The 13,604-nt window shown below is 39.5% G+C and overlaps 2 protein-coding genes across 2 annotated transcripts in view; both read right to left on the bottom strand.

Annotated features, from left to right (window-relative positions):
- Nucleotides 1–1,204: 1,204 nt before the first annotated feature.
- ercc6l (excision repair cross-complementation group 6-like) lies at nucleotides 1,205–8,634 on the bottom strand. Its single transcript, XM_032516568.1, has 3 exons — nucleotides 8,385–8,634; nucleotides 7,591–7,635; nucleotides 1,205–5,559 (listed from the first exon to the last, which is right to left on the bottom strand). Exons 1-3 carry the CDS (start codon nucleotides 8,438–8,440, stop codon nucleotides 1,791–1,793), a joined length of 3,870 nt encoding a protein of 1,289 aa, XP_032372459.1. The 5' UTR covers nucleotides 8,441–8,634; the 3' UTR covers nucleotides 1,205–1,790.
- Nucleotides 8,635–12,925: 4,291 nt separating this feature from the next.
- Nucleotides 12,926–13,604, bottom strand: part of sdhaf1 (succinate dehydrogenase complex assembly factor 1) — a gene marked incomplete in the record, with an annotated part of 1,859 nt that continues 1,180 nt past the window's right edge. Inside the window, 1 exon segment of the mRNA XM_032516755.1 lies at nucleotides 12,926–13,604. Coding sequence (XP_032372646.1) covers nucleotides 13,270–13,518 — 249 coding nt within the window.

Raw genomic sequence — 13,604 nt, forward strand, 5'->3', positions numbered from 1 at the left:
CAATTTAAAAGATTAAAACTCAATGCTATTTCCAAATTAACTTCATCCTGAAGAATACTATTAATTGACAGACATACTGGCAGCATATTGTCTCTTTAATCATTTAAATTGACAGATTTCTGCAGTGAGATGACGGTAACACAATTTTCTTACAGTTTAAATTTACATTTTCATTCATAAGGCCTAAAACAAATAGTTCAGAACCCTACAACTAATGAAAACCATTATTGATATCATAAATTAATTCAATTATGATTGAGTTATTTAGTGTACAGCTTGTCAGAAAATACGTATCAATTAAGATGTCTTGTTTTGTCAAAAACTTCAAAAGTTAACTGGTCACCTGGGTAGCTCACCTGGTAGAAAGCGCGCCTAAATATATATATATATTATATATAGTATATCTATATATATATAGATATATACTCCTTGACGTAGCAGACCCAGGTTCAACCCTCGACCTGCGGCCTTTTGCTGGATGTCAATCCCCCTCTCATGTCTTCAGCTGTCCTATAAAAAATAAAGGCATAAAATGCCCAAAACATAATCTTAAAAAGATAATAATTTAGTTGATTGTGAAATAAAACAGAAAATTTGAAGCTGCAACAGGAGAACAATTGGCAGTTGTTTGACTTCACTTGAACAATTATTCAGCTGTAGTTGATTTTTTGTTAATTTTTTTTGTACAAATTATCAATTATTTTCTTTTGTGATTATGCAGAAATAATAATTTTCAAAGAGACAATTTCACAACTTAAGTCCATTATATTTACATCAGCTTTAGAGCTGAACTACTTTGGCTCAAATAATTAATTGATAATTAAACATTTGCTGGTTCTCGCTTCTTAACTGTGAGAATTTTCAGATTTTATCTTTATATCACAGCAATCTGAATAGCTTTGTTTTCTGAAATATTGGTTGGACAAGACATGACATCATTCATTCTGTCATGGGAATTTGTCACCCTCTTCTGGTATTTTAGAGACAAAACAGGTCATACAAGACCATTACAATCATCTGCAGATTAACTGTCAATGAAAACAATTGTTAGTTGCAGTGATAATGAATTTATCAATTAAGAAATCTATTTTGCAACCCGGTCTGCATACTGACTCCCAACACAAAGAAAATGTTAATACACACTACTTTACAGGGACATTTTATTTTTTTCAGTAAGACACTACATATATGCAACCAGTATTTTTTTTTGGTTTATCAACAATTAAGGATTCTGAACCAGCTGAATACATGCATTGCATCTATTCCTGTAATTTCTGTAAATATACAAAATATGATACAGGCTTTTAACAGCAATAATACAAAGATACAAATTGGTTACGTTTATGGAAATTATTTGCAGACCAAAGGTGACAAAACACGAATTCTTAAAAAAATACAATTGTACTTCCTTCAATACTGGTAGTTACATGCCATAGGGAAATTACAGTTTTAGAAGCATATTGATCACAAGGTATTACGAGGTGCTGTTACGGTGTCAAAGTTAAAGAATGAGTCTGGACAGATGAACCAACTCTCTGTTGGTTTTGGTGAGTACTAATGGTGTGCAAAAAAATAATAATAAAAAAATAGAAATCGATTCAAGCTCTACTGATTCAAAATCGATTCATAGAATTCCAAAAAATAGATTAATATTTGTACATTTTCTGAATCGTGCACCCCTAGTGTGCACGTTGGATTTGTGGAACAGCCAGCGTGGCCATGATAGTCCATTCTAACAGTATAATTTCAGGTTGTGGTAAAAGTTTCCATCAAAGGATTGTTCTGAACAGTTAACTCCTCTGACTCAGCTGTCGGTATAGTTGGATGGTCATGAGCTGAATCTCAGGATCTCCAGGTTTGATGTCGATAGCCCTCAGGAAGAAGCCCAGGGCGTCGTCCGGCTTCCCTTGGCTGTGGCACGCCTTCCCTTTAATAACCAGGGAGTCGAAGCTCTCTTCCTCGACGGAAGGCTTTGTCTTGACTCCTGCATCAGTGGTGCACTGATCCATCCTCTCTGAGGAGGCTAGCTCAGGCTCGCTGGTTGACTGCTCCATGTTACTGCTCATTTCCTGTCCCGACACATCGGCGGTATCTGCTGACTCAGAGTAATCATAATCATCATCATCATCATGATCCTCTTCTTCCTCCTCCTCACCCTCTGTGTTTAATGTTTCTCCGACAGACTTCTCCAGCTGAAGCTCATCCAGAGAGGGACCAATGTCGTTGTCCTCTTCGGCCTCATCAGAATGCCTCTCTGAAACATCATTATCTTCTTCATCCTCATCAGTCATTGCTTCGTTGTGGCTCTCCATATCGTCAATGATGGACAAGAGGGGGGACCGGCGTGAGGCCCCGGAGGTGTTTCCTCCCACACTCTTTCTTGACCTGAGAGGGGTGGGGCCAGATGGCGCAGATTTAGGTGTTGATGCTCCAAGAGCCTGGATGGAGTTGTTGAGTTGACTCGTATCATCATCATCATCACCAACATCGTCATCATCTTCCTCACTATCATAAATAACTGCTGCTCTTTTCTTCTTGGTAGCCACAATGGATTCATTCATTGACTCGTCCATTTTAGAGGCGCCGTTAAGGTGTTGGCCGAGCACTTTTCCATGTTGTCTCTCAGAAAGGGATTTATTTATGTCAAAACTCCCCTCCATCTGCAGCTGCGACAGCAGGTTCCTCTCCTCTGCTTCAGTCTCTTGATGGTCTGAGAACATCTCACTGTCCTCAAGCTGTAAATGGAAGTTGCCTTCATAGGATTCAAGCCCCGTACTGACTCTTGATGATGTTTCTGCTTTGAAGCTTGAACAGGATGCTTGCAAGACAGAAAGTCGTTTGTTTTGCAGGGATGTGCCATGAGAATGCCCCAAGCCCATCTTAGAGTTGTATAGTGAACGTGAAGTTCCGTTTAGTTCCTCATCTTCATCAAGTGCTGTAATGTATGCCGGGCCGCCATCACCTGCTGAAGCTACTGCATCCTCAGACGATGCAGACTCATCTATTAGCTCTTGGACAGAGGCATCTGCCTTATCACCAGCTGCAGCATCACTGGCCTCTGACATCACCAAAGACTCCTCAATCATCTCTTGAGGAGTAGTGTCTTCTTCTATCATGTAATTTCTCTCCTGCTTGACAGACTGGTGTTTTAGGGAATCCAGGTTCTGCTGGGCAAGCTTGTCTTGGCTTACTTCTACAAAACGTTGTTCTTCTGACATACTGTCATCTGCAGTAAGATCAATGACTCTGTCACTCATATTCTGTTGGCCGGCCTCCTTGTCAGAACTCGACTGGTCCAACTCCACCACAACAGGTGACCCGTTGAAGTTGTGGTCAGGCTGTGGATAGGAAGGACTTGGTCTTGGATTTTTTGTCTTTTTCTCATTAGAACGCTCTCTGTTGTGGTTGTCCAGTGGTTGTCTGAGCCAGGCTGGTTCTGTGCTTGATGCCATGCTCTCTGCCATCTGCATCTGTAATTCTGACTCAGCCTTCATCAGCTCCTGGGCCTTCTGGACCCTCCCTTCAATGTAGTGGTGCGCCTCTTGGTCCTCGGCCTCGTCATGGTTGACATCAAGAGAATACATCAGGTCGTGGTCAGAAATCCCAAAGATCTCCATGGAGTGGAGGTGGGCAATGTGCTCGTCCAGTTCAGCGTCTGTCCGTCGGTGTCTGGAGTGGAGAGCCTGAAGCTGCATCTGTGTGGATGAGGACCGTGGGTCCTCCAGAATGAAGAGCTCCTTCAGCTCTTGCTTGCTGAAGTACCGAAAAGGGTTCTTTTTGTCCCCAGTATTCTGTCTGATGAGAGAGTCTTTGAAAACCTGCCGTCTGTAGATCTTCTCCTCCACTGTGCCGCAGGTTATCAGTCTATAAATGACGACATTTTCAGTCTGGCCGATGCGGTACGCCCTGTCAACAGCCTGGGCGTCTGTTGCTGGGTTCCAGCTGGGGTCATAGATCACGACTCGATTTGCTGCCGTCAAAGTGATGCCAACTCCTCCAACCTGGGTGGTCAGGAGGAAGACAGAGTAACGTTTGTCTGTCTGGAACAGAGTAATGAGCCGCTCTCTCTCTACAACCTGTGTTACTGTGCCATCCAGTCTCAATACTTTGAATCCTCGGTTGCCCAGAATGCGTTGAATGATGTCAAGCACTTTCCTGTAATGAGCAAAGACGAGTGTGCGGTGGCCTTCTTCTCTGAGCCTTTCAAGCAGTGCAAACAGAAAGACAAGTTTTCCAGACTCAGATATTAAGGTGTCGTCAGACACGTTTGCGATGCTGCCTGTGTCTGCCTCCATGTTTTCATTTTCAGCTGTACTTTCCTCCAAGCCTAACTTGGCTATGGCTGCAGCAGAAAGCAGTCTTGGGTGGTCACACAGTTTTTTCATTATGTTTAATTCAGCTAGAGGTGATCTGGTGGTCATGAGCAGCTCTTTGATGTGGTCCAGGGAAAGGAACTGCCTGTATATGTCTTCCTGAACAGAGCTCAGGTAAGTCCAGACAATCAGGTCGTTCTTTCTTGTCAGCGTGGGCATGACTGCTCCAGAGTCTTTTGGAAGGTTTCGAACTTTGCTGTCCTTGTCTGAATATTCCTCTTCGCACGGATGTGTGCCGTTCATTTTGTTCTTTTGCACCTCTGCTTTTGTCCTGCGGAGGAAGTAGGGTTTTATGATGGTCATGAGGTTCTCAGACATCCGAGACCCGAGAGCCTTTTCCCCTGGAGTGGCGTCCTTCTCTCGGGCCCGGGTGATGGGGTTCTCATACTCTGTTTTGAATGTTTTAGCTGTGCCGAGGAGAGTGCCTTGGCAAGCAAAGTCAAAGAGAGCCCACATTTCTTTTAGGTTGTTCTGGACTGGAGTGCCTGTGAGGAGAAGTCGGTTTTTTGAAGGTATGGCAGCGGCACTTTTGGCTGTTTTGGTTGCCGTGGATTTTATCTTGTGGGCCTCATCCAGGATCATGTAGTCCCATGTGAACTCTTTGCCATGGTATGATGACAATTGCTGCCAGTTGTTTATAAGCATACAGTATGTGGTGATGATGACGCCATTTCTTCTCTGAACTTTCTCCAAATTCCTGGTCCTCTCTTTGCCCACACCGTGAAACTCCTTCACCCTCATGCCAGGAGTCCATTTGGCAAACTCCTTCGTCCAGTTTGTGATGAGTGAAGTTGGCATGACCAGCAGTGTGTGTTTAGCCGCATCACTGTCGTACATGCCAGAGAGAAATGATATCACCTGGATGGTTTTACCAAGGCCCATGTCATCTGCAAGGATCCCACCTTTACGACCATCTCTGTAGAGGCTGTATAAGAAGGCCACTCCATTTCTTTGGTAGTCATAAAGCTTGTCATATAACTCTTTGAAAAGCATTAAACCACTGTTGTTAACATTGACAAACTCTTCATCTTCATCCTCTAAATCATTCTGAGCAAGAAGTTCTTCAATTTTCTTTATCCTGCTTTTAAGTTTTTGACTCTGGTGAATGTTGTACGCCAGTTTGAAGAAATTCTGAGCCTCTTTCAGGTCCCCTTGTTTGGCAACATCTTTACCAGCTTGAATGAATCTGAAAGAAAAGAATATCAATGTCATTAATAAGACAATGTAGTCTGAACTAGAGGTACAACTAATGATTGATTTAATTCATTATCAAGTAATCGGACAACTTATTTCTTAATAATCATTGATTCATCAATTTTATTATAACTTACAATAGTAAAAAAGGTGATGTTTTCAGATTGCTTGGTTTATTCAATCAAGAGCTCAAAACCCAAACTTTTTTTGACATATCTTAACAAAAGCATTGAAACCTCACGAGAGAAGCTGGAACAATAAAATGTTTGGAATTTAGGCTTACCCTTTGTGCCTCACGAGGGACATTTTTCATTTTCATTCAATCATTTTGGCTATGTTAATATATTTGGCATGATTTTTGGCAAGGGTGGAAGTTCTGTTTTGTTTGTTTAGAAGTTTTGAAGTTCAACTTCACTTCCTACACCAAGTCTTAAACTGTTGAGCCAAGATAAAGTGTTATTTCTGAATTACATTTCACTGTCTTAAGAATATTATTATATTCAAACTGTTTGCATATAAAGCCATTTTATAATAATTGTACTCTCCCACAAGAAAACATGGAGCCATTTGGCTATCTTCCCTGGAGCCTGAGAGCAGATCATGTGCTCCCTGACCAAATAAAGAAGACATCATCAAAACTGACCAGATAACTGACGACATTGATGGTTATATTTCACTATCTAGAGGGCTGCCAGTTATACATTTTCTGTACTATAATAATAATAATAATAATGAATACTTTATTAGTCCCGCGAGGGGAATTTACAACTTACACTCTGTTGTTATTACACACAGTCCTGAATTAAATACACACATGCTCAGTACCTATACATGCTCTAATGGAGAGATGTCAGAGTGAGGGGGCTGCCCATGGAAAGGTGCCCCGAGCAGTTGGGGGTTCAGTGCCTTGCTCAAGAGCAGTGCCCAGGAGGTGAACTGGCATCTCTCCAGTTCCCAACCCAACTCTATACTGACTGAGCAACTGCCACCCCCATGTACTCGTGTGTTTGCAAGTAAAAATAAACATTTACGATATCTTCAGTGTCTCTGTCTATTTATCGATAATGTAATTATTCTAACATAAAGAAACGCAGACCATTAAGGAAAAAATCCCTGATATCTCATGATGGACCTATGGGCCAGATGAATGCTATTTTTCTGGTTTTCATTCGTGAGTGCTCCCCGCGTTTGCTTTTGACAATCAGACTGAGGTCATTTAATATGATTTTTTTATTCTTAATTTTTAAGTTTAGAGTTTTTGCTCTCTAGCTAATTGTGTAGTGCTCTTACTTTATGTCTGACTGATTTTCTTGTAGATTAAAAAATAATTCAGTTTTCCTTTCACAACCACAAGCCATTTTGTTACAAACCTACAAAGAATATGCCCAATGAAGAGTGCATCACGTTTACATTCTGCACCACAGTGGACACTCAATATTGTAATAATTTCAATCAGTCTGGAATAATCTTTGTTCTGGTGTAGCTCATCTGGACTCACCATCACAGCAGTTTCAAGACTGCTTACACAATAAGAAGCCTGACTAATGCTGGTCAAAGTGAGTTACTACACATGTCAGTTGACATGAGACACTGCAAATGTAAGCAAAAACATGTTGCCAGTGTGATGACCCAAACTCATTGAGTTACAGATGCATTGTGTGGGTGTGGTCAGGTTGTCATTTATTGGGAAGAGAGAGAGAGAGAGAGAGAGAGAGAGAGAGAGAGAGAGAGAGAGAGAGACTGTGCTCCTTTTACTCCAGGCAAGAGTTGACTGAAAGCCATGCTAACTCCGTTTTCAAAGGAGGTTTAACTCTAACTTAACTGCTTCTTCTAATGTCCCTATACATTACTTAATATTGTAGGTTATATCAGGGTAATTGAGTATCAGGGAAAATGCCTCTGATTACCAATTTCCTGTGTATACCATATATACATAGAAGCTAAAATGTAAGAACATGTAAGAAAGGGTGATTAGCTTTGTTTCACACAAAAAGTAGTGTATTATTTATTTTCTTAGAGTTACCTGTGGTAGGCTTCCATGTTGTCATCTGTATCCATAAACAAAGACCTGTTGAAACAAATTCAGGGTTAGAAACACTGTAATTACATTAGTTTTTTTTTTAACTATGCAGTGGTGGAAAAGTACTAAGATGTTTTCAATTATCAATACAACAATCTAAAAAACATTCCCAAGTCTAATTTTCATGTAGTTAAAATCTGTATAAAAATAAGTCTTCTTTCAGACTAGAAACGTCAGAAAGAAGAGAATCAAAATACACATTCAGGTGTTCACTTTACTTCTCCTAAATTCACCAAAAGTTAGCATTAGATCATGCCAATTTGCATATTTAAACATAACATTTTAGAAAACTTGTAACACAAACAATAAATGTGAATAATTAACTCGGGCAATATATTATATTTTTATGTTCACCCTATTAACATACTATTAGCCCTAGATTCACCTTTGTCTCCTATCTGTTCTGAATACTTCTATTTTTTTGACACTTTAAGTGTATTTTGCTTACATTACATTTTAACAGGACTTGTACTTGTAATGGACCATAGTCATATCTACGGTGTTGGACACATTCACCTAAGAAAAGGATCTGAGTACTTCTTCCACCACTGCATAACACGTTCTATATGTTGTAGTTTTCAGAGTCACTGCGGTGTTTTCCGACCAAATAATAATTCCAAACAGTAAACAACATAATTTACCGTTAGCATGTACGTGGCTACCATTAGTGTTAACATGTGGGATGTTAGCATTGATGCTAGTTAGCCATTCATGACGTCGACTTTAGCTTTACTCACTTTTCCAGTTTCTTTGAAATCTCCGCAACTTCACCATCTTGTTGAGAGACATCCATCCCGTCAATATTCGCTTTTCACCGGCACAAAACTAAACAAGCCGGTGAATAAATGAGATTTTCGGTGGTTAAACGCGGTTAAACACACCAATAACTGCTGGAAGATCCACTTACACAGGTTTGTGTTGTTGGATTTAATTTGAAACAGTAGTTTTCCACCCGCCAACGGTTTTCAGCGAATTAGAGTAGACGCTGCAGTGACGCTACAACGAAGTTGTCCAATTAGAAAAACAGGCGCAATCGGTGGGCGGAACCAATAGCAAAGCACAGCCTATGAGCAGCGTTGAGTCAGGCAGGAACAAGGAAGCTGTTCTACAATATTATAATAAAGAAAAAAAATGTAACCTTTATATATCCAGGTAAGTCGATTGAGAACATTTTCTCATTTGCAACAACGACCTGTCACATTCACACAGTTACACATTCATACTACTATGTCTCCTTGCATGTAAATGATGTACATACAAGTTTTAATTAAACTTTAGCTAGTATTTTAAAATCAGTTTCCCAATCCAATTTTTAAAAATTAGTCTGTAAAATGTAGGCTATTAATTTCTTTCTTTTTATTGGATTTTTCTCAATGCTGCAAGAAAGAAAAATCTGATCTAATGAATCGCTGTTTGTTTATCTTTAAATTACTTAGTTCTGTAATCACAAAGACCTGTATGTTTAGGGTAGAATGTAAGGTTGTGAAACCCACCAAATATGTAGAAGTGTGGAAATTCCATTTCATTGGTGCATGTCTCGACAAGTCTCACCTGAAGTCTGCAAGCCTTAATTTATTTTAACCAGAGAAACGTTGGTTAATGGGTCTGGAGGTGTCGAATGGGTCAAAAGGTTCAACACATAAGAAAAAAAACATTTGAGGACTCATCAAATAGACAAAATGACTTGTGAATTTGGCGTTAAAAATGTATTTTAAAATTAAACCATGCATAGTGTAGAGTACACTGATATCACTGGAACTGTGATATTACACCTGGGTACCATGTTAGCTTTGTAGAAAGAACTCAATATAGATCAAATCGATAGGGGAAGGAAGAGGTTTTAATCTGGATGACAAGCTTCTCACAATTCACAGCTAATATTCAGTCCATTTATGTGTTATTACACATAGTCAGATCGTCTCTTCCTAAAGAACACAATGAAGCTTTGTTTTACAGAAGCTGTTCTTGTAAGGAATCATCAAGGCATCAGGAGAGTTTCAACTTCCTGATAACAAATTCAAGACCTTTACAAGGTTTTTCAAATGAAATCCAGTTTAAATCTGCAGAGCTCCATCTCAGTGCTTTTTCTCTGGATTAAAAGTGTTGATCAATTAATCAGTTAAGAACAAACTAAACAATTACACTTATATAAGGTAAAATATAAAACAAAGTGTTTAATTAGTATACAGATCAGCTATGAAGATATAAATGTGCCCACGCTATTGGGGTTTTTACATTTTTGATAAATATTGAAACATTGAGCAGTTCATTCAGAGTATTGGAGCTGTCTCCAGAGCTTTGACTTGAGCGGCGAAAACCAGAACTCTTTTCTCCACTTCTGTGTTGATGTCGGCCTGCGAGGCTCTCGGGTTCTTACGGAGGAACTCGGAGATACTAAGGATGCACTCTCTCTGAGGGAACACAGACAAAAACACAATGAGCCACCTAATTAATAACACGTTGAAAATAACCCAGGTTATATTTTAACGTGACATAGCTTCCCAGTAGTGTTCCTTATTCAAATCGAAATATTAATATTTTGGTCAAAGTATGTTTGTTTTAGTTTCAAATGCTGTTTTCCCAAGCCCCGCTAAAAAACATTTTTCCACGTAACCATTATGTAGGTTTCTGGATAAAGGCGGTGCTACATTCATTGTATTATCAGTAACTTACGCAGATGGGCAGTTTGGATAGGCAGACAGGAGTAACGTTACAGGCAAGGAAGCTAACCAATGTACCGCTGTGGACACCCACGTTAGTTCGCCTCTGAAAGTCACACAACACAAACAAACTAACCGACTGAGGAAGACCAGCAACTCCTGTGTGCTTTGAGGTAAAATGAACTGTTTGTTTTTTTTGTCAAAGGAGTTTGGTGGCTTTGAAGAGAGCAATATGTACTGCTAAAGACAGGGGCAGCAGCTAAATGCATTTTAGACTCTTAAAAAAAAAAAAACCTAAATAAATCCATATCATTTACCACTATATTTAGAATATTTTCCCACTTTACCTTGCCTGTCAGACAGCTCTTTCTGATGGGGAATAAAGCCATTATATTGCTCCCTTCCAAGCCAAAACAGAAATTTTACTTTACTGGTCTACCACCGCCTCAATCAGTTAGTTAGTGTTATTGTGTGACCTTGGATCCGTACAGCAGTACATTGCTTAGCTACTGTGCCTTTATGTTCAAACTTAGCAGAATTAACCTTAACTCAGTTAGTGTTAGCGTTTACATTATTCATAACCTCAATCATAAGCTTAGTGTGAAAACCTTCACTGCTTTTTGGTAAGGCTGAGTGGGCATTTCAATTTGAAAATATACTGCAGGTGGAGTCGGCCATTAATAATTCGGAAACTGATGTGTATGTTTCTCTGTTGTTCTCCTGTCCTCTTATTTCAATAAAGACACTTCTGTACATTAACCAGAACGAGACAGACTGATGAAGCATCCTTTCAGGTTCAGACATGAGTTTTTCTGAATACTGCAGATACAAATCGGTGTATCTAATCCAGAAGCAGTTCCCTCTGCAGACAGGTACCTTGTAGGCGTCCACTTTCTCCTGGCCAGTAAACCGGTTCAGCAGCTCTCTGCCAACCTGGACGCCAGTCACTGCCGCCAAGATCATCCGGTCATCATCAGTCTGAGAGGACAACCAGCGCAGCAGCGCCACCTGCCGGAGGGAGGAAGACATAGATCATGCACCGGGGCAAATTCGCTTTGTACAGCAGCTTTAGAGTCCAACAAGATGAGGAATAAAAATTCAAACAGGATTAAAAAAACAACACAGCAGTACAAATAAAATATTTTTTACTTATACAGATTTGTATTTGCAATCAGTGAGAAGAACCAGGTAAGAATTGGGGTAAATATTAAATTTCTATTAAAGACACTATAGATTAAAGGTAAATGCTGTCATCTGGGTTTTGTTTTGGGTTCAGTCAGAACAGTTCGTTTTTCTTTTTTCAGAGTAGATTTGAGCTGTGTTGCTCCACCTGTGGGCCCTTCTGCTTGTGTTTAACACTAATTAACTACTGTAAATGCACATAGCCAGTTTAAAAGAAGCCTTAGTCACTCTAAAACAAACTTTGTTCTTTGTTTATGACTTAAGTTAAAGGTGGATGTGTTCCCTTCTTCCATAGATCGCAGTAACATAAACTATAAAACTATAAAGCGGTCAAAACAAAATGCAGTGCATTAAAAAGTACACTATTTCCCTCTGAGATGTAGTGGAGTATAAGTATTAATAACGAAATACTCAGTAAAGTAAAAGCACCTCAAAATTGTACTTAAGCAGTGTTTCTCACCTGCTGAAATAACTGAGCGTTTGTCATTTCTCCTCCTGAGTTCACTGAATCTGCCATGACGCAAAAACTGACGAATAAACGGTAAAAAACACAAAACAGCGGACAGTTGTGATGAAAGTGAACCGTTAAACCTTCATCTGTAGCCGCTAATGGAAGCTAAAGTCACTATATTCACAGAAATATACCGAAAAACGATTCTTATGTCATCTAGCTACTGCTGATGCAAGACAAATCATTTCCTGTTTACATCCCTTCTTCTTCGTTTGTGTCAGTCGGTAATTCAGATTGGCTGCTGCCGCCCAGCGGTCACACCATGCATGTACACCCTTTACTTCAGTAAAAACCATAGACTGAATATGTATTAAAATATAGTCTATGGTAAAAACAGCGGTGGAAGAAGTACCGGTACTCATAATTCAAGATTACTACAAAACAATAAAGTGTACATATATAAACCTACATACATAAATCCACGTGTTCATTCATAGTTCTGATGCCTTCAGTGATAATCTACAATTTAAATAGTCATGAAAATTAAGGAAATGCATTGAATGAGGTGTGTCCAAACTTTTGGCCTATATATATATATATATATATATATATATATATATATATAGTACAGTACAGAGTACACAGTACAGTATATTTTGCCGTACTTTTGTACTGAAGTTAAAAGTATAACAGTATGAATTGCCCTCTCCACAGCAGTACATTTCTCGAATTTCATGTCAGTACTACTAGATCTTCTCCAAACTGAGGGCTAACGCCAACTACTAATCCACTGACTATGGTTAATACAAAATCATAATAATAATCAAAATTTGCACCATTTACCAGCAAAATACTGGTGTACTATGCAAGCGGATAGTATAGAATTGCTTCGATTACCAGCCCCAAAAAAAGAAAAAAAACAATTATCTATTGAGTGGATGATAAAATTTTAATATTCACCAGTGGACCTGACTCTACTTCAAAAAAATCCAAACTACCCCTTTAACATGCGGAGAGCTCCATCCTGTGATAATAACTGCAATATTAATCTTTTCCACAGTTTTATACACATTACTGAGTGTATTATTATAATTATTATCAAGTGTGTCAAAGAAAGTTTATTCATTTTCATTAGTCTAAACAGTCAGACAACATTTTGCAAATTTAAAGTCCAAAAAATGTATTTTATGATAAATCACATTGCATCTTTTCTCCATACTGAGCATTTGCTTGCCAATTGGACTTTAGCATCTCAGCATTACGGTTGTAACCAAGTCTTTGAGAGGTATTTGTGGCATTGACAGCCACAGACATCGTACAGGTCAGGGGTCAGCTCTTCTCTGCAGGTTTGGAGAAAGAGCCTAGCTGTTTGGTGTTTACGTCCCTCAGCTGCTCCAGCTGTCTCTGTCCTCGCCTGTACAGATACTCAATGTGCATCACGTCTGTCTTCTTGATGCAAGCATTCACTCTGAACTCGTCACGGATTCGGGGGATGAAACCTGGTTTGTCCTGACCGGCCCGCAGAAACTGCCGGTACAGAGCAAGGACCTGCTTCTGCAACTTACTGTGCCGTGCCATCGGACTAACTCACCAGACCAAAGAGCAGAGAGCTATAAGGACACAATGACTCCAGTACTGGAGTATCTTCAGCTGCCGTTCCTCTA

The sequence above is a fragment of the Etheostoma spectabile genome, chromosome 5 (assembly GCF_008692095.1).
Source record: "Etheostoma spectabile isolate EspeVRDwgs_2016 chromosome 5, UIUC_Espe_1.0, whole genome shotgun sequence".
NCBI lineage: Eukaryota > Metazoa > Chordata > Actinopteri > Perciformes > Percidae > Etheostoma > Etheostoma spectabile.